Source organism: Entelurus aequoreus, linkage group LG14 (genome assembly GCF_033978785.1).
Source record: "Entelurus aequoreus isolate RoL-2023_Sb linkage group LG14, RoL_Eaeq_v1.1, whole genome shotgun sequence".
In the NCBI taxonomy this organism is placed as follows: domain Eukaryota; kingdom Metazoa; phylum Chordata; class Actinopteri; order Syngnathiformes; family Syngnathidae; genus Entelurus; species Entelurus aequoreus.
In genome coordinates, this window is record NC_084744.1 from 40,493,847 (window position 1) to 40,519,844 (window position 25,998).

At 36.6% G+C, this 25,998-nt stretch overlaps 1 protein-coding gene across 1 annotated transcript; it reads right to left on the bottom strand.

Annotated features, from left to right (window-relative positions):
• Positions 1-18,209: 18,209 nt before the first annotated feature.
• On the bottom strand, positions 18,210-25,603 carry dlx2a (distal-less homeobox 2a). Its single transcript, XM_062070677.1, has 3 exons — positions 25,125-25,603; positions 20,573-20,757; positions 18,210-20,508 (listed from the first exon to the last, which is right to left on the bottom strand). The coding sequence occupies exons 1-3, from the start codon at positions 25,543-25,545 to the stop codon at positions 20,185-20,187; spliced, it is 930 nt and encodes a 309-aa protein (XP_061926661.1). The 5' UTR covers positions 25,546-25,603; the 3' UTR covers positions 18,210-20,184.
• Between the last annotated feature and the right edge of the window lie 395 nt (positions 25,604-25,998).

Here is a 25,998-nt window from a genome sequence, read left to right on the forward strand (position 1 = left end):
CACATAAGGATTGTGATAAACACATCTTGACACCTTACACACACATAATGATTGTGATATACACATTTTTACACCTTACACACATAAGGATTGTGATACACACAATTTTACACCTTACACACACATAAGGGTTGTGATACACACATATTTACACCTTACACACACATAACGCTTGTGATACACACATCTTTACACCTTACACACACATGAGGATTGTGATACACACATTTTTACACCTTACACACACATAATGATTGTGATACACACATTTTTACACCTTACACACACATAATGATTGTGATACACACATTTTTACACCTTACACACACATAAGGATTGTGATGAACACATTTTTACACCTTACACACACATAATGATTGTGATACACACATTTTTACACCTTACACACACATAAGGATTGTGATACACACATCTTTACACCTTACACACACATAATGATTGTGATACACACATCTTTACACCTTACACACACATAAGGATTGTGATACACACATTTTTACACCTAACACACACACAAGGATTGTGATACACACATCTTTACACCTTACACACACATAAAGATTGTAATACACATATCTTTACACTTTACACACACATAAGAATTGTGAAACACACATCTTTACACCTTACACAAAGATAAGGATCGTGAGACACACATCTTTACACAGTACACAAACATAAGGATTGTGATACACACAACTTCACATCTTGCAAACACATAAGGATTGTGATACACACATCTTTACACCTTACACACACATAAGGATTGTGATACACACATTTTTACACCTTACACACACATAATGATTGTGATATACACATTTTTACACCTTACACACATAAGGATTGTGATACACACATTTTTACACCTTACACACACATAAGGGTTGTGATACACACATATTTACACCTTACACACACATAATGATTGTGATACACACATCTTTACAACTTACACACACATAAGGATTGTGATACACACATTTTTACACCTTACACACACATAAGGATTGTGATACACATATTTTTACACCTTACACACACATAAGGATTGTGATACACATGTTTTTACACCTTACACACACATAAAGGTTGTGATACACACATCTTTACACCTTACACACACATAAGGATTGTGAAACACATACTTTTACACCTTACACACACATAAGGATTGTGATACACATATTTTTACACCTTACACAGACATAAGGACTGTGATACACATATTTTTACACCTTACAAACACATAAAGGTTGTGATACACACATCTTTACACCTTACACACACATAAGGATTGTGATACACACATCTTTACACCTTAGACACACATACGGATTGTGATACACACATTTTTACACCTTACACACACATAATGATTGTGATACACACATTTTTAAACCTTACACACACATAATGATTGTGATACACACATCTTTCCACTTTACACACACCTTCACACCTTACACACACATAATGAGTGTGATACATACATCTTTACACCTTACACACACATAAGGATTGTGATACACATATTTTTACACCTTACACACACATAATGACTGTGATACACACATGTTTACACCTTACACACACATAAGGATTGTGATTAACACATTTTTACACCTTACACACACGTAAGGATTGTGATACACATATTTTTACACCTTACACACACATAAGGATTGTGATACACATATTTTCACACCTTACACACGCATAAACGTTGTGATACACACATCTTTACACCTTACACACACATATGGATTGGGATACACATATTTTTACACCTTACAAACACATAAAGGTTGTGATACACACATCTTTACACCTTACACACACATAAGGATTGTGATACACACATTTTTACACCTTACACATACATAATGATTGTGATACACACATTTTTACACCTTACACACACATAATGATTGTGATACACACATATTTACACTTTACACACACCTTCACACCTTACACACACATAATGATTGTGATACACACATCTTTACACCTTACACACACATAAGGATTGTGATACACACATTTTTACACCTTACACACACATAATGATTGTGATACACACATTTTTACACCTTACACACACATAAGGATTGTGATGAACACATTTTTACACCTTACACACACATAATGATTGTGATACACACATTTTTACACCTTACACACACATAAGGATTGTGATACACACATCTTTACACTTTACACACACATAAGGATTGTGATACACACATTTTTAAACCTTACACACACATAATGATTGTGATACACACATCTTTACACCTTACACACACATAAGGTTTGTGATACACATATTTTTACACCTTACACACACATAATGATTGTGATACACGCATCTTTACACCTTACACACACATAAGGATTGTGATACACACATTTTTACACGTTACACACACACAAGGATTGTGATACACACATCTTTACACCTTACACACACATAAGGATTGTGATACACATATTTTTTCACCTTACACACACATAAGGATTGTGATACACACATCTTTACACCTTACACAAAGATAAGGATTGTGATACACACATCTTTACACCTTACACAAAGATAAGGATTGTGATACACACATCTTTACACCTTACACAAACATAAGGATTGTGATACACACACCTTCACATCTTGCACACACATAAGGATTGTGATACACACATCTTTACACCTTACACAAAGATAAGGATTGTGATACACACATCTTTACACCGTACACAAAGATAAGGATTGTGATACACTCATCTTTACACCTTACACACACATAAGGATTGTGATACACACACCTTTACACCTTACACAAAGATAAGGATTGTGATACACACATCTTTACACCTTACACACACATGAGGATTGTGATACACCCATTTTTACACTTTACACACACATACAGTAAGTTTGTTAAAAACACATCTGTACACCTTACACACACATAAGGATTGTGATACACACATCTTTACACCTTACACACACATAAGAATTGTGCTACACACATCTTCGCACCTTACACAAAGATAAGGATTGTGATACACACATCTTTACACTTTACACGAAGATAAGGATTGTGATACACACATCTTTACACCTTACACACACATAATCATTGTGATACACACATCTTTACACCTTACACACACATAAGGATTGTGATACATATATTTTTACACCTTACACACACAAAAGGTTTGTGATACACACATCTTTACACCTTACACACACATAATGATTGTGATACACACATCTTTACACCTTACACACACATAAGGATTGTGATACACACATTTTTACACATTACACACACATAAGGATTGTGATACACATTTTTTTACACCTTACACACACATAAGGATTGTGATACACATATTTTTACACCTTACACACACATAAAGGTTGTGATACACACATTTTTACACTTTACACACACATAAGGATTGTGATAAACACATCTTGACACCTTACACACACATAATGATTGTGATATACACATTTTTACACCTTACACACATAAGGATTGTGATACACACAATTTTACACCTTACACACACATAAGGGTTGTGATACACACATATTTACACCTTACACACACATAACGCTTGTGATACACACATATTTACACTTTACACACACCTTCACACCTTACACACACATAATGATTGTGATACACACATCTTTACACCTTACACACACATAAGGATTGTGATACACACATTTTTACACCTTACACACACATAATGATTGTGATACACACATTTTTACACCTTACACACACATAAGGATTGTGATGAACACATTTTTACACCTTACACACACATAATGATTGTGATACACACATTTTTACACCTTACACACACATAAGGATTGTGATACACACATCTTTACACTTTACACACACATAAGGATTGTGATACACACATTTTTAAACCTTACACACACATAATGATTGTGATACACACATCTTTACACCTTACACACACATAAGGATTGTGATACACATATTTTTACACCTTACACACACATAATGATTGTGATACACGCATCTTTACACCTTACACACACATAAGGATTGTGATACACACATTTTTACACGTTACACACACACAAGGATTGTGATACACACATCTTTACACCTTACACACACATAAGGATTGTGATACACATATTTTTTCACCTTACACACACATAAGGATTGTGATACACACATCTTTACACCTTACACAAAGATAAGGATTGTGATACACACATCTTTACACCTTACACAAAGATAAGGATTGTGATACACACATCTTTACACCTTACACAAACATAAGGATTGTGATACACACACCTTCACATCTTGCACACACATAAGGATTGTGATACACACATCTTTACACCTTACACAAAGATAAGGATTGTGATACACACATCTTTACACCGTACACAAAGATAAGGATTGTGATACACTCATCTTTACACCTTACACACACATAAGGATTGTGATACACACACCTTTACACCTTACACAAAGATAAGGATTGTGATACACACATCTTTACACCTTACACACACATGAGGATTGTGATACACCCATTTTTACACTTTACACACACATACAGTAAGTTTGTTAAAAACACATCTGTACACCTTACACACACATAAGGATTGTGATACACACATCTTTACACCTTACACACACATAAGAATTGTGCTACACACATCTTCGCACCTTACACAAAGATAAGGATTGTGATACACACATCTTTACACTTTACACGAAGATAAGGATTGTGATACACACATCTTTACACCTTACACACACATAATCATTGTGATACACACATCTTTACACCTTACACACACATAAGGATTGTGATACATATATTTTTACACCTTACACACACAAAAGGTTTGTGATACACACATCTTTACACCTTACACACACATAATGATTGTGATACACACATCTTTACACCTTACACACACATAAGGATTGTGATACACACATTTTTACACATTACACACACATAAGGATTGTGATACACATTTTTTTACACCTTACACACACATAAGGATTGTGATACACATATTTTTACACCTTACACACACATAAAGGTTGTGATACACACATTTTTACACTTTACACACACATAAGGATTGTGATAAACACATCTTGACACCTTACACACACATAATGATTGTGATATACACATTTTTACACCTTACACACATAAGGATTGTGATACACACAATTTTACACCTTACACACACATAAGGGTTGTGATACACACATATTTACACCTTACACACACATAACGCTTGTGATACACACATCTTTACACCTTACACACACATGAGGATTGTGATACACACATTTTTACACCTTACACACACATAAGGATTGTGATACACATATTTTTACACCTTACACACACATAAGGATTGTGATACACATATTTTTACACCTTACACACACATCAGGATTGTGAAACACATATTTTTACACCTTACACACACATAAAGGTTGTGATACACACATCTTTACACCTTACACACACATAAGGATTGTGATACACACATTTTTACACCTTACACACACATAATGATTGTGATACACACATTTTTACACCTTACACACACATAATGATTGTGATACACACATCTTTACACTTTACACACACCTTCACACCTTACACACACATAATGATTGTGATACACACATCTTTACACCTTACACACACAAGGATTGTGATACACACATGTTTACCCCTTACACACACATAATGATTGTGATACACACATTTTTACACCTTACACACACATAAGGATTGTGATGAACACATTTTTACACCTTACACACACATAATGATTGTGATACACACATTTTTACACCTTACACACACATAAGGATTGTGATACACACATCTTTACACCTTACACACACATAAGGATTGTGATACACACATTTTTACACCTTACACACACATAATGATTGTGATACACACATCTTTACACCTTACACACACATAAGGATTGTGATACACATATTTTTACACCTTACACACACATAATGATTGTTATACACACATTTTTACACCTTACACACACATAAGGATTGTGATACACACATTTTTACACTTTACACACACACAAGGATTGTGATACACACATCTTTACACCTTACACACACATAAGGATTGTGATACACATATTTTTACACCTTACACACACATAAGGATTGTGATACACACATCTTTACACTTTACACAAAGATAAGGATTGTGATACACACATCTTTACACCTTACACAAACATAAGGATTGTGATACACACACCTTCACATCTTGCAAACACATAAGGATTGTGATACACACATCTTTACACCTTACACAAAGATAAGGATTGTGATACACACATCTTTACACCGTACACAAAGATAAGGATTGTGATACACTCATCTTTACACCTTACACACACATAAGGATTGTGATACACACATTTTTACACCTTACACACACATAAGGATTGTGATACACACATTTTTACACCTTACACACACATGAGGATTGTGATACACACATTTTTTCACTTCACACACACATACAGTAAGTTTGTTAAAAACACATCTTTACACCTTACACACACATAAGGATTGTGATACACACATCTTTACACCTTACACACACATAAGAATTGTGCTACACACATCTTCGCACCTTACACAAAGATAAGGACTGTGATACACACATCTTTACACTTCACACAAAGATAAGGATTGTGATACACACATCTTTACACCTTACACACACATAATGATTGTGATACACACATCTTTACACCTTACACACACATAAGGATTGTGATACACATATTTTTACACCTTACACACACAAAAGGATTGTGATACACACATCTTTACACCTTACACACATAATGATTGTGATACACACATCTTTACACCTTACACACACATAAGGATTGTGATACACACATCTTTACACCTTACACACACATAAGGATTGTGATACACATTTTTTTACACCTTACACACACATAAGGATTGTGATACACATATTTTTACACCTTACACACACATAAAGGTTGTGATACACACATCTTTACACCTTACACACACATAAGGATTGTGATACACACATCTTGACACCTTACACACACATAATGATTGTGATACACACATTTTTACACCTTACAAGCATAAGGATTGTGATACACACATTTTTACACCTTACACACACATAAGGGTTGTGATACACACATATTTACACCTTACACACACATAACGATTGTGATACACACATATTTACACCTTACACACACATAAGGATTGTGATACACACATTTTTACACCTTACACACACATAAGGATTGTGATACACATATTTTTACACCTTACACACACATAAGGATCGTGATACACATATGTTTACACCTTACACACACATAAGGATTGTGATACACATATTTTTACACCTTACACACACATAAAGGTTGTGATACACACATCTTTACACCTTACACACACATAAGGATTATGATACACACATCTTGACACCTTACACACACATAATGATTGTGATATACACATTTTTACACCTTACACACATAAGGATTGTGATACACACATTTTTACACCTTACACACACATAAGGGTTGTGATACACACATATTTACACCTTACACACACATAATGATTGTGATACACACATCTTTACACCTTACACACACATAAGGATTGTGATACACACATTTTTACACCTTACACACACATAAGGATTGTGATACACACATTTTTACACCTTACACACACAGAAAGGTTGTGATACACACATCTTTACACCTTACACACACATAAGGATTGTGATACACACATCTTTACACCTTACACACACATAAGGATTGTGATACACACATTTTTACACCTTACACACACATAATGATTGTGATACACACATTTTTACACCTTACACACACATAATGATTGTGATACACACATCTTTACACTTTACACACACCTTCACACCTTACACACACATAATGATTGTGATACACACATCTTTACACCTTACACACACATAAGGATTGTGATACACACATTTTTACACCTTACACACACATAATGATTTTGATACAGACATTTTTACACCTTACACACACATAAGGATTGTGATAAACACATTTTTACACCTTACACACAAATAATGATTGTGATACACACATTTTTACACTTTACACACACATAAGGATTGTGATACACACATCTTTACACCGTACACACACATAAGGATTGTGATGCACACATTTTTACACCTTACACACACATAATGATTGTGATACACACATTGTTACACCTTACACACAAATAAGGATTGTGATACACACATTTTTACACCTTACACACACATAAAGATTGTGATACACATATTTTACACCTTACACACACATAAAGGTTGTGATACACACATCTTTACACCTTACACACACATAAGGATTGTGATACACACATCTTGACACCTTACACACACATAAGGATTGTGATACGCACATCTTTACACCTTACACACACATAAGGATTGTGATACACACATTTTTACACCTTACACACACATTAGGATTGTGATACACACATCTTTACTTACTTTTGGTAGTCCATCGTAACCGATGATCACTTACACTTCTTCTATTGGTGAGTTTTGCGGTGACTAAAAAGTCCAATACGAGAGCCGCATGGTCTATTGCAATGGGGGCATATGAAGTTAGTGTTTGTTGTGGTCCTGGCTGCAGGGCCCATCTTCCTCCTCTGGCGATTCCCTTCTCTCACTGCGCTTCTCTCCTCTTTAAAATGTTGAAGGCCTACATGGCAGAGTTGCCTCCAGAGAGGGCGATCTGAGGCAGAGCTTTCCAGCTGTGTGTGCTGTATTCCACACCTCTTGAGAGTTATTTTCAGTTGGTCCTTATATCTCCGCTTTTGGCCTCCTGCAGATCTCTGGCCATGATGAAGTTGACCATACAGCAGTTGTCGCGGAAGTCTATCAACTGACATTCTGATGGTGTGGCCGGCCCATCGCAGTTGGTACTGGAGAAGAATGGCCTCCATGCTCTTGGTACCAGTTTTACTCAGGACTTCCGTGTGTGGCACACGATCACGCCATGTCAGCCCAAGGATCCGCTGGAGACACTTAATGTGAAAGTTCTCCAGCTGTTGGATGTGGCGGCGATACACCTTACACACACATAAGGATTGTGATACACACATCTTTACACCTTACACAAAGATAAGGATTGTGATACACACATCTTTACACCTTACACAAACATAAGGATTGTGATACACACACCTTCACATCTTGCACACACATAAGGATTGTGATACACAGATCTTTACACCTTACACAAAGATAAGGATTGTGATACACACATCTTTACACCGTACACAAAGATAAGGATTGTGATACACTCATCTTTACACCTTACACACACATAAGGATTGTGATACACACACCTTTACACCTTACACAAAGATAAGGATTGTGATACACACATATTTACACCTTACACACACATAAGGATTGTGATACACACATTTTTACGCCTTACACACACATAAGGATTGTGATACACACATCTTTACACCTTACACACACATGAGGATTGTGATACACACATTTTTACACTTTACACACACATACAGTAAGTTTGTTAAAAACACATCTGTACACCTTACACACACATAAGGATTGTGATACACACATCTTTACACCTTACACACACATGAGGATTGTGATACACACATGTTTACACTTTACACACACATACAGTAAGTTTGTTAAAAACACATCTGTACACCTTACACACACATAAGGATTGTGATACACACATCTTTACACCTTACACACACATAAGAATTGTGCTACACAAATCTTCGCACCTTACACAAAGATAAGGATTGTGATACACACATCTTTACACTTTACACAAAGATAAGGATCCAAGCTTCACAGCCATATAATAGTGTGGAGACACAGATGGCTTGGTAAACTGCCACCTTGGTACGTATGCTGAGGTCTTTGTTCACATACACCCTCTTACGCAGTCTACCAAAGGACGCTGAGGCAGACCTGATTCGATTTTGAACATCATTGTCCATGCTGCAGTTTTCGGAGAGGATGCTCCCAAAATATTTGAAGTCTGGGACTATTGCTAGAGGCTTGTCATCGATGTTAAAGACAGGTGATGGTGGTTGAGTTGGCGGAGGGGAGTTCCACTGGCACCGTACTTCCGTCTTTACAGTGTTCACAGTGAGACCCAGTCTATTATAGGCCTTCACAGCAGCTGTTAGCATCGCCTGCAGAGCCTCTGATGTATGTGCCACGAAGGCACAATCATCAGCATACTGTAATTCCACAATGTTCACAGTTTTGACCTTGGTAGCCGCCTGCAGCCTTCTGATGTTGAATAAGCTTCCATCCAACCTGTAATCCACCAGCACACCACTGCTTCCCTCAACTTCTTTGTGCAGTAGCCAGGTGACACTCATGAGGAAGATGTTGAATAGTACAGGTGCAAGCACACAACCCTGTCTGACACCTGTGGATACCTTGAAAGGCCTAGACTCATGTCCTCCTGTTGTCACCTGAGCCATCATCCCCTCGTGGAAACTTTGCAGGATGTTTACAAACTTCCGCGGGCAACCAACCCTGAGAAGGACCGCCCAGAGCAAGTCTCTGTGGACCGTATCAAAAGCCTTTGATAGGTCCACAAACTTCCATCCAACCTGTAATCCACCAGCACACCACTGCTTCCCTCAACTTCTTTGTGCAGTAGCCAGGTGACACTCATGAGGAAGATGTTGAATAGTACAGGTGCAAGCACACAACCCTGTCTGACACCTGTGGATACCTTGAAAGGCCTAGACTCATGTCCTCCTGTTGTCACCTGAGCCATCATCCCCTCGTGGAAACTTTGCACGATGTTTACAAACTTCCGCGGGCAACCAACCCTGAGAAGGACCGCCCAGAGCAAGTCTCTGTTGACCGTATCAAAAGCCTTTGATAGGTCCACAAACGCCATGTATAGATCTCTTGTAGCTGGCGTGTTGTGAAATTCATTCCCTCAGTGCTGCGATTTTTCCTGAAGCCACATTGAGACTCAGGCAACAGGTGTTCCGTTATGCTCTGTGTGAGTCTTGACAGCATCACTTTGGCAAGAACCTTGCCGGCAGCAGACAGGAGGGATATTCCTCTACTATTGCCACAGACAGACTTCTCACCCTTCCCTTTGTATATGGTTACAACATTTGCATCCCGCCATTGTTGGGGGACTGCTCTGCGCTTCCATATATCAGCAATATAGTGGAAAATTGCTCTGGTACAGAGATAGCCTCCCTGTTTAAGGATCTCTGCAGGGATGCCATCAGGGCCAGGGGTCTTGTTGTTCTTAAGTGACCTAATTGCAGCCAGGACTTCAGAGAAGGTTGGTGGAAGATTCAGTTCTTCAATAGTTGGGTAGCTGGGCAGCTCATCCAGCACTGCCAGATCAGGGGTGGCAGGTTGGTTTAAAAGTGTCTGTCCACAACTTGTTTCTGGTCCTTTATGAGGGTTGAGCCATCAGCTGCCTTCACAAGTGAGAGAGAGGAGTTCCTGGGGCCATGGATGGTTTTCACAGCATTATAGAAGTTGTGCATGTCGTTCTTCACTGCAAAATGTTCAATTTTTTGAGCCTTGTCAGTCCACCAGTCATTTTTCAGTTTTCGTAGAACAGACTGTACCTCCTTCCTTGATGTTCTCCAGTGCTGCTTTAGCCTGACAGATGTAGGGTTGTTCAGGGCTGTGTTATGGGCCTTGTGCATGGTGTCCAGTATGGTTCTGATGGATTCTGAATTTTTGTCGAACCAGTCCTGATGCCTCCTACGGCGGTTGCCAATAGACTCGGCTGCAGCCTCATAGAGCTTTGAGCTAAGGCAGGTCCAGTTGTCATCAACACTGCCATCAGGGCTCAGGAAGGGGTTGATTTCCTGCAGCTTCCCTGCAATGGAGGATTCGAAGGCTGTTCCGGGCCTCGTCTGCTTCAAGCCGGGCACAGTCCAACTGCTTCTTTCCAGTTTTTCGGAGACGAACAGGGGGACGTACTGACGCTCGCCACTTGGAGATAATCATGCGGTGGTCAGTCCAGCAGTCAGCACCCCGCATTGCACGGGTGATGTGCACGTCCTTGGTGTCCTTGCGTCTCTCGATGACGTAATCCAGCAGATGCCATTGCTTGGATCATGGGTGCATCCAGGAAGCCTTGTGTTTATTTTTCTGTTGGAAGATTGTGTTGGTGATTGTCAGGTCATGCTCAGCACAGAGACTGAGTAGACTCATGCCATTGCTGTTGACCTTCCCGATACCATGCTTCCCAATCACTCCTTTCCATATGAGGTGGTAAAATCACCAAGCAGGAAGATTTTGTCACTGCTAGGGATGTGCTGTAGGGCCTCATCTAGTTCCTGGTAGAAACGGTCCTTTGCCTCATTCTCGGATGGTAAAGTTGGCGCATAGGCACTGAGAAGAGTTGCGTAGCTGTGTTTTGCAAGGGGAATACGGACAGACATGAGTCTTTCACTTATGCTGGTAGGTGTTTCAGTGAAACTGGGTAGCAGGCTGTTTTTTATTGCCAAACCAACAGCATGGTGATGCGGACCTTCTGTAGGGTAACCCTTCCAGAAAAAGGTATAACCCTGGCCTTCTTCCTTTAGGGATCCCTCATCCAGAAGTCTGGTCTCACTCAAGGCGGCGATGTCAATTCCATAACGTCTGAGCTCAGCAGCAACAAGCGCAGTTCTTCTTTGCGGCCTGTCAGGGTTGTTGTCCAGGAGGGTTCTAATGTTCCATGCAGCCAATTTCAGGGGAACTTGTTTATTTTTTGTTTTTCGACCGCGGTAAGGGAATGTCCCGGTAGGTGCGGTATCCTACCCGGGGTGTGAAGAGTGGGCAATGTTGAGGCCACCTTTTCTAGGCCTTCCCCCAACTTTGGGGTGAGCAGTGTGGCTCCTAAATAGGGCTGCTCAGTCATACAGGGGTCTGCCGAAATCAGCTGCCACACAATTCCCAGCTGATAGCCACCATTATAGCCCTGTATCGCTGACGTGCAGGGATCTAACTAGAAGCTCCCAGTTCATTCTAACCTGCCCCCGTTATCAGACATCCTGACGCCGTCAGACTCTGTGCTTCAGAATCCAATTGCTGTTCTGGATCCACCAAGGTCAGAAGCAGAGACCTGTGCGGTGATACGTTTTAAGTGCCTCTGGGGGTGCACAGTTCCCAGTCGCACTATCTTCGCCACAAAGAGATGGAGCCTAGTGGCAAGGGGGAAACCCAGGACAACCAGCACCTCTTCATAGCTGCAGGAGGCCGCCGGAACCCTCAGTCTGTTGTGGCCCGCCTACATGTGCCTCCATCACGGTGCTTTTCTCTCAGGGTGTGCTCCCCTAGCCCTTGTCTTCCTGGACTTACCCGCAAGGCAGCGGGTCGATCCCCTACCTTTTAGCCTGAAGTCGCGAGACTCCAGTTACCGTGTGCTGCCACGAGGAGGCAAGGTGAGGGGTCTTGGTGAAGGAGAGGTTATGTACTGACCTCGGAAGGCTTACGCACTCGGCTTCCTTTACCCAGCTGGGTCGGTCAGCGGCAGGAGCTATGCGTCACATGCATCCCTACATGCAACGTCTCTCTAGCATGCTGCACTAGACGCATCACTACACCCTGTGAGCCAGGTCCGCTAACACACACATCTTTACACCTTACACACACACAAGGATTGTGATACACACATCTTTGCACCTTACACACGCATAAGGATTGTGATACACACATCTTTACACCTTACACACACATAAGGATTGTGATACACACACATAAGGATTGTGATACACACATCTTTACACCTTACACACACATAAGGATTGTGATACACACATCTTGACATCTTACACACACATAAGGATTGTGATACACACATCTTGACACCTTACACACACATACGAATTGTGATACACACATCTTTACACTTTACACACACATAAGGATTGTGATACACACATCTTTACACCTTACACACACATAAGGATTGTGATACACACATCTTCACACCTTACACACACATAAGGATTGTGATACATATATATTTACACTTTACACACACATAAGGATTGTGATACACACATCTTTACACCTTACACACACAGAAGGATTGTGATACACACATCTTTACACCTTACACAAAGATGAGGAGTGTGATACACACATCTTTACACCTTACACACACAGAAGGATTGTGATACACAAATCTTTACACCTTACACAAAGATGAGGAGTGTGAAGTTACTTCCTGGTCAAGCCAAAGAGCTGGCTGGCCAACGAGCGGACAATTGAACATGTTGGATAATTACACCCAGCAGGTGTGAAGACACACAGGTGAGGAATAGAAAATACAGTTTTAAAATTAAAGCTGCAAGCAGCGATGGACGGGACCGACTTTGAGGGCTCATAAAATCCAAACCGGAGCAGTAATTAAAACTCTTTCATCAACTTTTAATCAGAAGGGTTCAATCTCTCTCCTGTGCTAATTTGAAGCCGACACGACAAACGCGCTCAGAGGAGATAATGTTTGAAAAAAGGTGACTGTTTTTACTCAACTTTTGTTTTGAAGGGGGAATTGCAAACTTCCTGTTGATTTTTGCTGGGGGTTGTCAGTGTATGAAATATAGGTCTAAGTGAGATCTACATAGAGGTTTTTGTTTCATGTCTCTACGACATTCCTACTGGGAGTTACAGGCAGTTTTGTCTGTGTTTTCTTCCTAGGAGGCGCTAGAGCGCAATTTTGAGTTTTGGGGTTTGGTTTTTTGATTAGATCGCAACTTTCGCCAGTCCTGATGTGTGTGTCCAATTTGGTGAGTTTTGAAGCATGTTAAGGGGGTCGAATTACAGCTCAAAGAGGCGGCGGTATAATAATAAAATGCTAGAAATTCAATAGGGTCCTCTGTCCCAAAGGGACTCGGTCCCTAAGGCTTAAAAACCCTTCTTTTTAAAGAAAGCATTTTTTTTTTTTTAGATATATGCGTGCTAGATCTAGTTTTTATTTTTTATTTATTTTTCATTATCTTTTTATTTTATTTTTTTAATACACTGTAGCACTTTGACGTTGTTTGCTCAATGGAAAGTGCTTTTTACAAATGAAATCTATTATTCAAGTGGCTGCTGCAGCTATACACTTTTTTACATTTGTCATTTTTATCTCCAGATTTTTTTTCAAAACTTTTTATTTGTCTCAGATTTTAATTAGTACCGCATGCCATTGTTGACTACTGTGATGTGTTACTGTACCTGACTGTGGTAAACATTGTTGACAACTATGTGTTACTGTACCTGACTGTGGTAAACATTGTTGACAACTGTGATATGTTACTGTACCTGACTGTGGTAAACATTGTTGACAACTGTGATATGTTACTGTACCTGACTGTGGTCAAAATACATGTTTTCAGTTTGCAGCATCATTGTTGAGCACTTCTTGAAAAGATTACCGGATATTTTTACTTTCTCTTTAGGTCCTTACGTATAGGCCCACTTCAACGTAAACAATGACCATAGCTATGGATTTGCCAATATATTTGGTCGACTTGCAGTAATCATTCATCACATATGCTAAAAAAGGTCGGGCAAAATGCCCCAAACATGTGATTTCACATAGTATTTTTTTTTTTTTTTTTTTTACAAATGTGTTTTATATTTATCACTGTTCTGGGTAAGTCACTTTAATAGTGTCTTATCATTTGAAGTCTGTGTGAGTGAGATGACAGTAAAACTGCATTTTTACAAATGCTCGCTTTATTTTGATGAATGGGCATATGTTTTGACTCAAATGTGTCATTTTGCAAATAATCTAGGAATTAAGAAAATTTAATGTTGTGTTTGGAAAAGTGTGTATATATTTTGAATAAAAGACACACAGTTAGTACAATTGTGCGTAAGCAAATGAAAAAAAACTGTATTGATTATTGTGGTTGAAATGACAATAAAACGCATAAACGCATGAGCAAATAAGATGTAAAAGAAGTTTTTCTAATCAGTCAAAGTCATGCAAATTATTCTGCATATTTAATACAAACAATTTAGAAATATGATTGAACAATTGAAAAATAGTATTTGTGGCCTGCGTGTGCTCACTATTCTTGAAATAGCCTAATGCATGTAATGTACCAATAAATATAATAACTTCAATCACTCCGAAATTATTTGTTTTATTCCTATTGAAATGTATTTAATTAAAACAACAGAAAGTACAATTCAAACTTTAGTTTTCACTCAGTCTTGTTACCCTAAATCCGACATGGGCAAATTAGGGCCCGGGGGCCACATGCGGCCCGTTAAGCTTTTCAATCTGGCCCGCCGGACATTACCAAATAATTATTATAGTGAGTGTGAAGGACAGAAGAATCCGAGAAGAAGGAACAGATTATATTTATTGAATTAAAGAAATAAATCATACAAAAACATGATCAATGCGTGTGTCTGTGTGTGTGTGTGTGTGTGTGTGTGTATATATATATATATATATATATATATATATATATATATATATATATATATATATATATATATATATATATATCTGAAGCTGGCTTGTAACACACATTACTACTCACAATTTGAAACAATACAAAAATTGTCGAGAGACATGCAAGCTTGTAATTCAAATTTATTTTAAAAGAGTTACAACTATCAAATTGCACCAATTTGATGGGAATATTAGAGACAGAGACGTCTCAATATGTTCCATATAATGTCAGTGTGACTCAAAACTGAGTGTCATTTTTTTCCGTTAAGCCCTATTAAATATAAATAAATATACATGTATATATATATATACAAATTATTTTTCCAAACTTTTGGTCTGAAGAAAGTGAGTGTGAAGGACAGAAGAATCCGAGAAGAAGGAACAGATTATATTTATTGAATTAAAGAAATAAATCATACAAAAACATGATCAATGCGTGTGTCTCTGTGTGTGTGTGTGTGTATATATATAAATATATATATATATCTGAAGCTGGCTTGTAACACACATTATTACTCACAACTTAAAACAATAAAAATAGTCGAGAGACATGCAAGCTCGTAATTCAAATTGATTTTAAAAGAGTTACAACTAGCAAATGGCCCCAAATTGATGGGAATATTTGAGACATCTCAATATGTTCCATATAATGTCAGTGTGACTCAAAACTGAGTGTCATTTTTTTCTGTTAAGCCCTATTAAATATGCTAAAAAATAATATCGTTGTATATAATACTGCATCACTGTAATATGTCTCATATTGGATCATGTTATAAAATAAATCAAACAGAATAGAAACAATTGCATATAACACCATGCAGCTCTACAGAATAAAACTGCAGCCATTATGATGGTTATGCTACTTCAACGACCACAACGTTTCCCACAGGGCATTGTTGGCCTTTCTAAGTCACGCCACTCCAAATGATGTACATGTAGGAAATACAAATGTGCCTTTTTTTGGCAATACTGTATATAATATTGTATTATAGTTCAATAGATACAATCACTGCACAAGCAAAATGATTAACCCTATTTGACAGTGTCATTCAAAAACTGACATTTATGATGCGTGAACATATTATTATATTTTTTAATGTGATCTACTCATATTTATTAAAAAATATATATACAATTGTTATTCTGTGATGCAGAAACAACCCAAAAAACATAGATGGCCTTTTCTAGATGTTTATAGTTTATAGTTCCAGGTTCTTCATTCAAAATGAACTCCCGTTTTTACCCATTGTTTTTTTTATTTTGTGTACATTTCTTAAATGTATTAAATAATAAAATATTATTGCCCATGGTTAAACCACGTTTAGTCCCTTAAAAAATAATCCTTGAATCAGTGAAATCTTTGAATTTGTCTAACTTCATATTGGATCATCCACAAGTGTGGCTTTCCTCTACAATTTTAACATTTGTGTCTTTTTTTCATTGCCAATGTGACAGTTGCAAGCAGCACTGTGGGAAAAATATAACATAATAAATAATGTATATACTGTAAATAAAGAAAGTGAGTGTTCAGATGAAACATTTTTTTATTTAAATAACCATATCGAGCACAGGTAAAAAAAAATAAATAGGACACAAACACATGGTACAAATAAATCAGATGCAAAACAATCAGTAGCTTTGGTAAATGATTTTTTTTTGCAACCAATAGCTTTAAAAAAAAAAAACACCCAAAATAATGCATTTATAAAATAATCATATTTACAGACGTGCAGAATTTATGGAGATGCAGGAAACGTCTGTTTGAATATTCATCACACAATTACAGAAATGATGAGGTCATGTAGGAAAAAGGCACCATACGTTGACTTGACGGGCAAGGATGGGCTTTTTTTTTGCAGGGAAAAAGTCAAGTCCGGCTGTAATAATAATAATAATTACTATTATTATTATTATTATTTTTATTATTACTATAATAAAAGTGGTTCATTCGTTCATTTGTTCCTGGACATAAACAAAATAAATACATACAAAAATAAGTGTTGAGACTGTGGATCTATATACTGTATGTGCGCCAGGTCCATGTTTTGGCTTCCGCTCGTAAAAATGTATGGAGATGGAGGAAACTGTTTGAATATTCATCACACAATAACAAAATGATGAGGTCATGTAGAAAAAAAGGCATCGTACTTTGACTTAAGCTACATCATGACGGGCAAGGATGGGCTTCTTTTTTTTTTGCAGGGAAAAAGTCAAGTCCGGCTGTAATAATAATTATAATAATAATAATAATAATTATTATTATTATTATTATCATCATACATATTATTATTATTACTATAATACAAGTGGGTTATTCGTTCATTTGTTCCTGGACAGAAACAAAATAAATAAATACAAAAATAAGTGTTGAGACTGTGGATCTATTGTATATGCGCCAGGTCCATGTTTTGGCTTCCGCTCGTAAAAATTTATGGAGATGGAAAAAACGTCTGTTTGAATATTCATCCCACAATAACAAAATGATGAGGTCGTGTAGAAAAAAGGCACCGTACGTTGACTTAGCTACATCATGACGGGCAATGATGGGCTTCTTTTTTTTTTTTTGCGGGGAAAAAGTCAAGTCCGGCTGTAATAATAATAATAATAATAATATCAATAATAATAATAATTATTATTATAATTATTATTATTATTACTATAATAAAAGTAGTTCATTTGTTCCTGGACATAAACAAAATAAATAAATACAAAAATAAGTGTTGAGACTGTGTGTTTTTTTTATATGTGCGCAAGGTCCATGTTTTGGCTTCCACTCGTAAAAATTTATGGAGATGAAGGAAACGTCTGTTTGTATTCATCACAAAAAAAAATACAAAAATGAGGAGGTCATGTAGGAAAAAAGCACCTACGTTGACTTGAGCTGCATCATGACGGGCAAGGATGGGCTTCTTTTTTTTTTTTTTTTGCAGGGAAAAGTCAAGTCCGGCTGTAATAATAATAATAACAATAATAATAAAAATCATTATTATTATTATTATAATTATTATTATTATTACTATAATAAAAGTGGTTCATTTGTTCATTTGTTCCTGGACATAAACAAAATAAATAAATACAAAAATAAGTGTTGAGACTGTGTTTTCTTTATATGTGCGCCAGGTCCATGTTTTGGCTTCCGCTCTAAAAAATTATGGAGATGGAGGAAACGTCTGTTTGAATATTCATCACACAATTACAAAAATGATGAGGTCATGTCGAAAAAGGCACCATACGTTGACTTGAGCTACATCATGACGGGCAAGGATGGGCTTCTTTTTTTTGCAGGGAAAAAGTCAAGTCCGGTTGTAATAATAATGATAATAAATAATAATAATAATTATTATTATAATTATTATTATTACTATAATAAAAGTGGTTAATTCGTTCATTTGTTCCTGAACAGAAACGAAATAAATAAATAGAAAAATAAGTGTTGAGACTGTGGATCTATGTATGTGCGCCAGGTCCATGTTTTGGCTTCCGCTCGTAAAAAGAAGGGCACGACAACAAAACAACAAAAAATGAGGAGTTTGACTTCAGAATATCGTGCCGGCGCTGATGACGGGGTTGTGGTGGAGCAGCGGCTGCAGGTGCTGGGAGTTCGTGTTGGAGTACCAGGAGTAGTTGGCCAGAAATGAGGAGGAGGAGGAAGAGGAGGATGAGGAGGAGGAGGAGGAAGGCGCGCTGAGGATGGGGGGGCTGTCGGTGCTCATGCCTGAAGTCTGTGGAAAGTCCCAGGCGCTCGGCGGGGACGCGCACGGCGGGGATTCGCTCGCGGGCACGTGTTGATCCGCCGGGATTTCTCCGTTCTTCCACAGCTTCTTGAACTTGGAGCGCCGGTTTTGGAACCAGATCTTCACCTGTGGAGTGATGGAGACGTTAGGACGCGCCCACGGAGGGTCGGAGCGCGCATGTCAAGCTCACCTGCGTCTGCGTCAGGCCCAGCGAGGCCGCCAGCTCGGCGCGCTCCGGCAGCGCCAAGTACTGCGTCTTCTGGAACCTTCTCTGCAGCGCCGCCAGTTGGAAGCTGGAATAAATAGTTCGAGGTTTTCGGACTTTCTTTGGTTTTCCGTTCACCATCCGGATTTCTGGCTCGCTCTCTTCTTTCTCTGGAGGGGCGACACATATTTTTACTTTTACGCACCATTTGGACAAAGACCATTTAGAGCAGAAAGTGTCGAAAGTGCGGCGACATGCACACTAAAAAATGCTGGGTTAAAAAATAACCCAACTGCTGGGTCAGAAAAGGACAAAACCCATATTTGATAACTAACATTTTAACTTTCTATTTTTATTTATTTTTACCTTTTTTATACTTTGTAGCACTTTGATATTTTAACCAAAAAAAATGCAATTTATGAGTTTCTAGTTTTGGGTTAAATTTTGGAGTAATTTTTTATGAAGAGCAATCCATTTTGGGGGGGATTATAAGGGTATTATTTTAACTCAATTTCTGGGTTTTCTAAATTATGAGCCATTTTTGGGTTGGTTTTCAACGAGTAAGGTAAAAGGATTTTTTTTTTTTCTTGAATGTAATTTTATTACTATATAATTACTATTATATAATAATTCATTATTATTATTACTATTATTTTAACTCAACATTCAAAAAAATGAATCCAAAATGTTGAGTTAAAATAATAATGATAATAATAATGAATTATTATTATTATTTTAACTCAACATTTTGGGTTCATTTTTTTCAACCCGACTTTTGCGTTGAATTATTTAACCCAAAAGTTGAGTTATGATAACTTAATGCTGGGTTATTCCCCACCAAACTATCGGGATGAATTATTCAACCCAAAAGTTGAGTTATGATAACTCAATGTTGGGGGATTGTAAATAATGTTAATGAGATGAATCCATAATAAAATAACCTTCAAGAAAAAAAAAAAGCCTTTTACCTTACTCGAAAAACAACCCAAAAATTGCTTATAATTTAGAAAACCCAGAATTTGAGTTAAAATAATACCCTTATAACCCCCCCAAAATGGATTGCTTCTCATAAAAAAATACCTTCAAAATTTAACCCAACACTATAAACTCATAAATTGCAATTTTTTAGTGTGTGTTGTCGAACAAAACCCTAACAATACAAATGTGGAACAAGGGCAAAAAATACCTAATGTAATGAGAAAAATCCTGAAAAAAATTTGACACAACATTTGAAAAGTCTAATTATGAGGGGGATATTTTCCTCTTTTTTTTTTTGGTTAAAAAAAAAAATGCTACAAACATATTTTGTTTGCATTATAAGTGACAACATGTGTTGTTTATAGTTATTGGTATTAAAATCTTGTCGTTTTGAAAACCCAAAAATTAAGTTAAAATAATACCCTTCTATCCCAATAAATTGGATTGCTCTTCATAAAAAATAACTCAAAAATTTAACCCAACACTAGAAACTCATAAATTGCATTTTTTTGTGTGTGTGTTGTCGAAAAAAAACCCCAACAATAAAAATGTGGAACAAGAGCAAAAAAGACCTAATGTAATGAGAAAAAAGCAGAAAAAAAATTGACACATTTGAAAAGTCTAATTATGTGGTAGACATTTCCCTTTTTTTTGGGTAAAAAAAAATAAAAAATGCTACAAACATATTTAGTTTATTGTCAGCCTTGCGTTATAAGTGACAACATGTGTTATTTATAGTTATTGGTATTAAAATCTTATCATTTTGAAAACCCAGAAATTGAGTTAAAATAATACCCTTATAACCCCCCAAAAATGGATTGCTCTTCATTAAAAATACCTCCAAAATGTAACCCAACACTAGAAACTCATAAATTGCATTTTTTTAGTGTGTGTTGTTGAAAAGTCTAATTATGTGGGGGACATTTTCCTCTTTTTTTTTTTTTGTAGAAGAAAAAAAAAAGCTACAAACATATTTTGTTTAGTTATGTTTATTATTGTTTAGTTATGTTTAGTTTATGCTTTGCGTTACAAGTGACAAAATGTGTCATTTATAGTTATTGGTATCAACATTTTAGGCTACCTTACGTCTTTTTGCTCTTTTTTCCTTACATTTTAATACCCTTATAACCCCCCAAAAATGGATTGCTCTCCATAAAAAATAACTCCAAAATTTAAGCTAACACTAGCAACTTATAAATTGCATTTTTTAGTGTGTGTTGTCCCAACAATAAAAATAAGGAACAAGAGCAAAAAAGACCTAGTGTAATGAGAAAAAAGCTGAAAAAAATTAGACACAAAATTTGAAAAGTCTAATTATGTGGTAACATTATTTTTTAATTTTTTGTTAAAAAAAATAAAAAATGCTACAAACATATTTTGTTTATTGTCAGCCTTGCGTTATAACTGACAACATGTGTTATTTATAGTTATTGGTATTAAAATCTTATCGTTTTGAAAACCCAGTAATTGAGTTCAAATAATACCCTTATAACCCCCCAAAAATGGATTGCATAAAAAATAACTCCAAAATTTAACCCAAAACTAGAAACTCATACGTTGCATTTTTTTAGTGTGTGTTGTTGAAAAGTCTAATTATGTGGTAGACATTTCCCTTTTTATTTTTTATTTTTTGGTCAAAAAAAAAAAAAAAAATGCTACAAACTTTTTGTTTAGTGTCAGCTTTGCGTTATAAGTGACAACATGTATTATTTATAGTTATTAGTATTAAAATATTATCGTTTTGAAAATGAAGAAATTTAGTTAAAATAATACCCTTATAACCCCCCAAAAATGGATTGCATAAAAAATAACTCCAAAATTTAACCCAAAACTAGAAACTCATAAATTGCTTTTTTTTGTAGTGTGTTGTCGAAAAAACAACAACAATAAAATGTGGAACAAGAGCAAAAAAGACCTAATGTAATGAGAAAAAAGCTGAAATTTGACACAACATTTGAAAAGTCTAATTATTATATTTTTTTTTTTTGTAAAAAAAAAAAAAAAAAAAGCTACAAACATATTTTTTTTTAGTGTCAGCTTTGCGTTATAAGTGACGACATGTATTATTTATAGTTATTAGTATTAAAATATTATCGTTTTGAAAACCCAGAAATTTAGTTAAAATAATACCCTTATAACTCCCAAAAATGGATTGCATAAAAAATAACTCCAAAATTTAACCCAAAACTAGAAACTCATAAATTGCTTTTTTTTGTAGTGTGTTGTCGAAAAAACAACAACAATAAAATGTGGAACAAGAGCAAAAAAGACCTAATGTAATGAGAAAAAAGCTGAAATTTGACACAACATTTGAAAAGCCTAATTATTATTATTTTTTTTTGTAAAAAAACAAAAAAAGCTACAAACATATTTTTTTTAGTGTCAGCTTTGCGTTATAAGTGACGACATGTATTATTTATAGTTATTAGTATAAAAATATTATCGTTTTGAAAACCCAGAAATGTAGTTAAAATAATACCCTTATAACTCCCAAAAATGGATTGCATAAAAAATAACTCCAAAATTTAACCCAAAACAAGAAACTCATAAATTGCTTTTTTTTGTAGTGTGTTGTCGAAAACAACAACAACAATCAAATGTGGAACAAGAGCAAAAAAGACCTAATGTAATGAGAAAAAAGCTGAAATTTGACACAACATTTGAAAAGTCTAATTATTATTACTTTTTTTTTGTAAAAAAAAAAAAAAAAGCTACAAACATATTTTGTTTAGTGTCAGCTTTGCGTTATAAGTGACAACATGTATTATTTATAGTTATTAGTATTAAAATATTATCGTTTTGAAAACCCAGAAATGTAGTTAAAATAATACCCTTATAACTCCCAAAAATGGATTGCATAAAAAAATAACTCCAAAATGTAACCCAAAACTAGAAACTCATAAATTGCATTTTTTTAGTGTGTGTTGTTGAAAAGTCTAATTATGTGGTAGACATTTCCCTTTTTATTGTTTATTTTTTGGTAAAAAAAAATAAAAAAAATGCTACAAACATATTTTGTTTAGTGTCAGCTTTGCGTTATAAGTGACAACATGTATTATTTATAGTTATTAGTATTAAAATTGTATCGTTATGAAAACCCAGAAATTTAGTTAAAATAATACCCTTACAACCCCCCAAAAATGGTTTGCATAAAAAATAACTACAAAATGTAACCCAAAACTAGAAACTCATAAATTGTTTTTGTGTGTGTGTGTGTGTTGTCAAAAAAAACAAACAATAAAAATGTGGAACAATAGCAAAAAAGACACAACATTTGAAAAGTCTAATTATTATTTATTTTTTTTGTAAAAAAAAAAAAAAAGCTACAAACATATTTTGTTTAGTGTCAGCTTTGCGTTATAAGTGACACCATGTATTATTTATAGTTATTGGTTTCATAATTTTAGGATTTAGTCATTACCCTACTCATTTTTTCTCTTTTTTTCCCCTTACATTTTTAACATTTTTTCATCCTCTTTGTCACCTGTGACACACAGATGCCAACTATATGTCATTTTACTATTTTATATGAGCATACTTTGACTTTTCAGTCCATTACCTGTCTCAGTGGGGGCGGGTGAGGAGTTGGGTCCATACGAGCCGTAGCCCGCGTAAGACGCGTCAAAGCCCGCCTGCACGTCGTAAGATTTGGGCTGGTACTGCAGGGCGCCAACGTGGTACTGGAAGGAGCCCAGCGGGCCGAAGGGCGATCCCGCGCATGCGTGTCCGGGCTGCGGGCTGTTGTAGTAGCTGCTGTCCGTGGCCGTGGACACCGGCAAGGTGGGGGACTCCTGCGACTTGTGCAGGCCGTGGTAGCTGCTGGACGTCATCTGGGTGGACTCCTGCGACTTGTGCAGGCCGTGGTAGCTGCTGGACGTCATCTGGGTGGACTCCTGCGACTTGTGCAGGCCGTGGTAGCTGCTGGACGTCATCTGGGCGGAGTGCATGTCAGCGCTGAGGTTGTCGAAAACTCCCGTCATCTTCTGCTCGTAAAAAGGTCTAAAAAAGAAGCATCCCCGAGTGGAAAAGAGAGGCGTGTTCCCCGCACGGTGGCCGTGATTATCTGCCACGGTGCGCGCACGGCAGCGGGTTTATGAGGGAGTGCGCGCGCGTCAGGCAGCCAATGATCGGAGCTGACGACTTCCTGCTCTTTCCTCCCTACACTTTTTTTTTTTTTTTTTTTTTGCTTTCACACCAAAACATCTCCGTGGATCAGGAAAAAAAAAAAAGACCCCTTTATTTATTCGTTCCCTCAACGTGTCTTTTGAACGGGATGTTTGAAAATACAGCAACATCTCATAAATAACGTGGATTACGCACAATCAAGCATGGGCTTGCAAGATAATAATACAAATAAATCCGTGCACTAAATTAAAATAAATAAATAAATCCGTGCACTAAATTAAAATGAAAGAAGGTTTATACATTTATTT

Bases quoted from the DNA above. Each gene is read 5' to 3' on its own strand.
- dlx2a (XM_062070677.1), bottom strand. From the start codon at position 25,545: ATGACGGGAGTTTTCGACAACCTCAGCGCTGACATGCACTCCGCCCAG. The intron at 20,758-25,124 runs GTAATGGACTGA...TCGCCCCTCCAG, and splicing joins ACCCGCCCCCACTGAGACAG to AGAAAGAAGAGAGCGAGCCA. The intron at 20,509-20,572 runs GTGAGCTTGACA...ATCACTCCACAG, and splicing joins TGGGCCTGACGCAGACGCAG to GTGAAGATCTGGTTCCAAAA.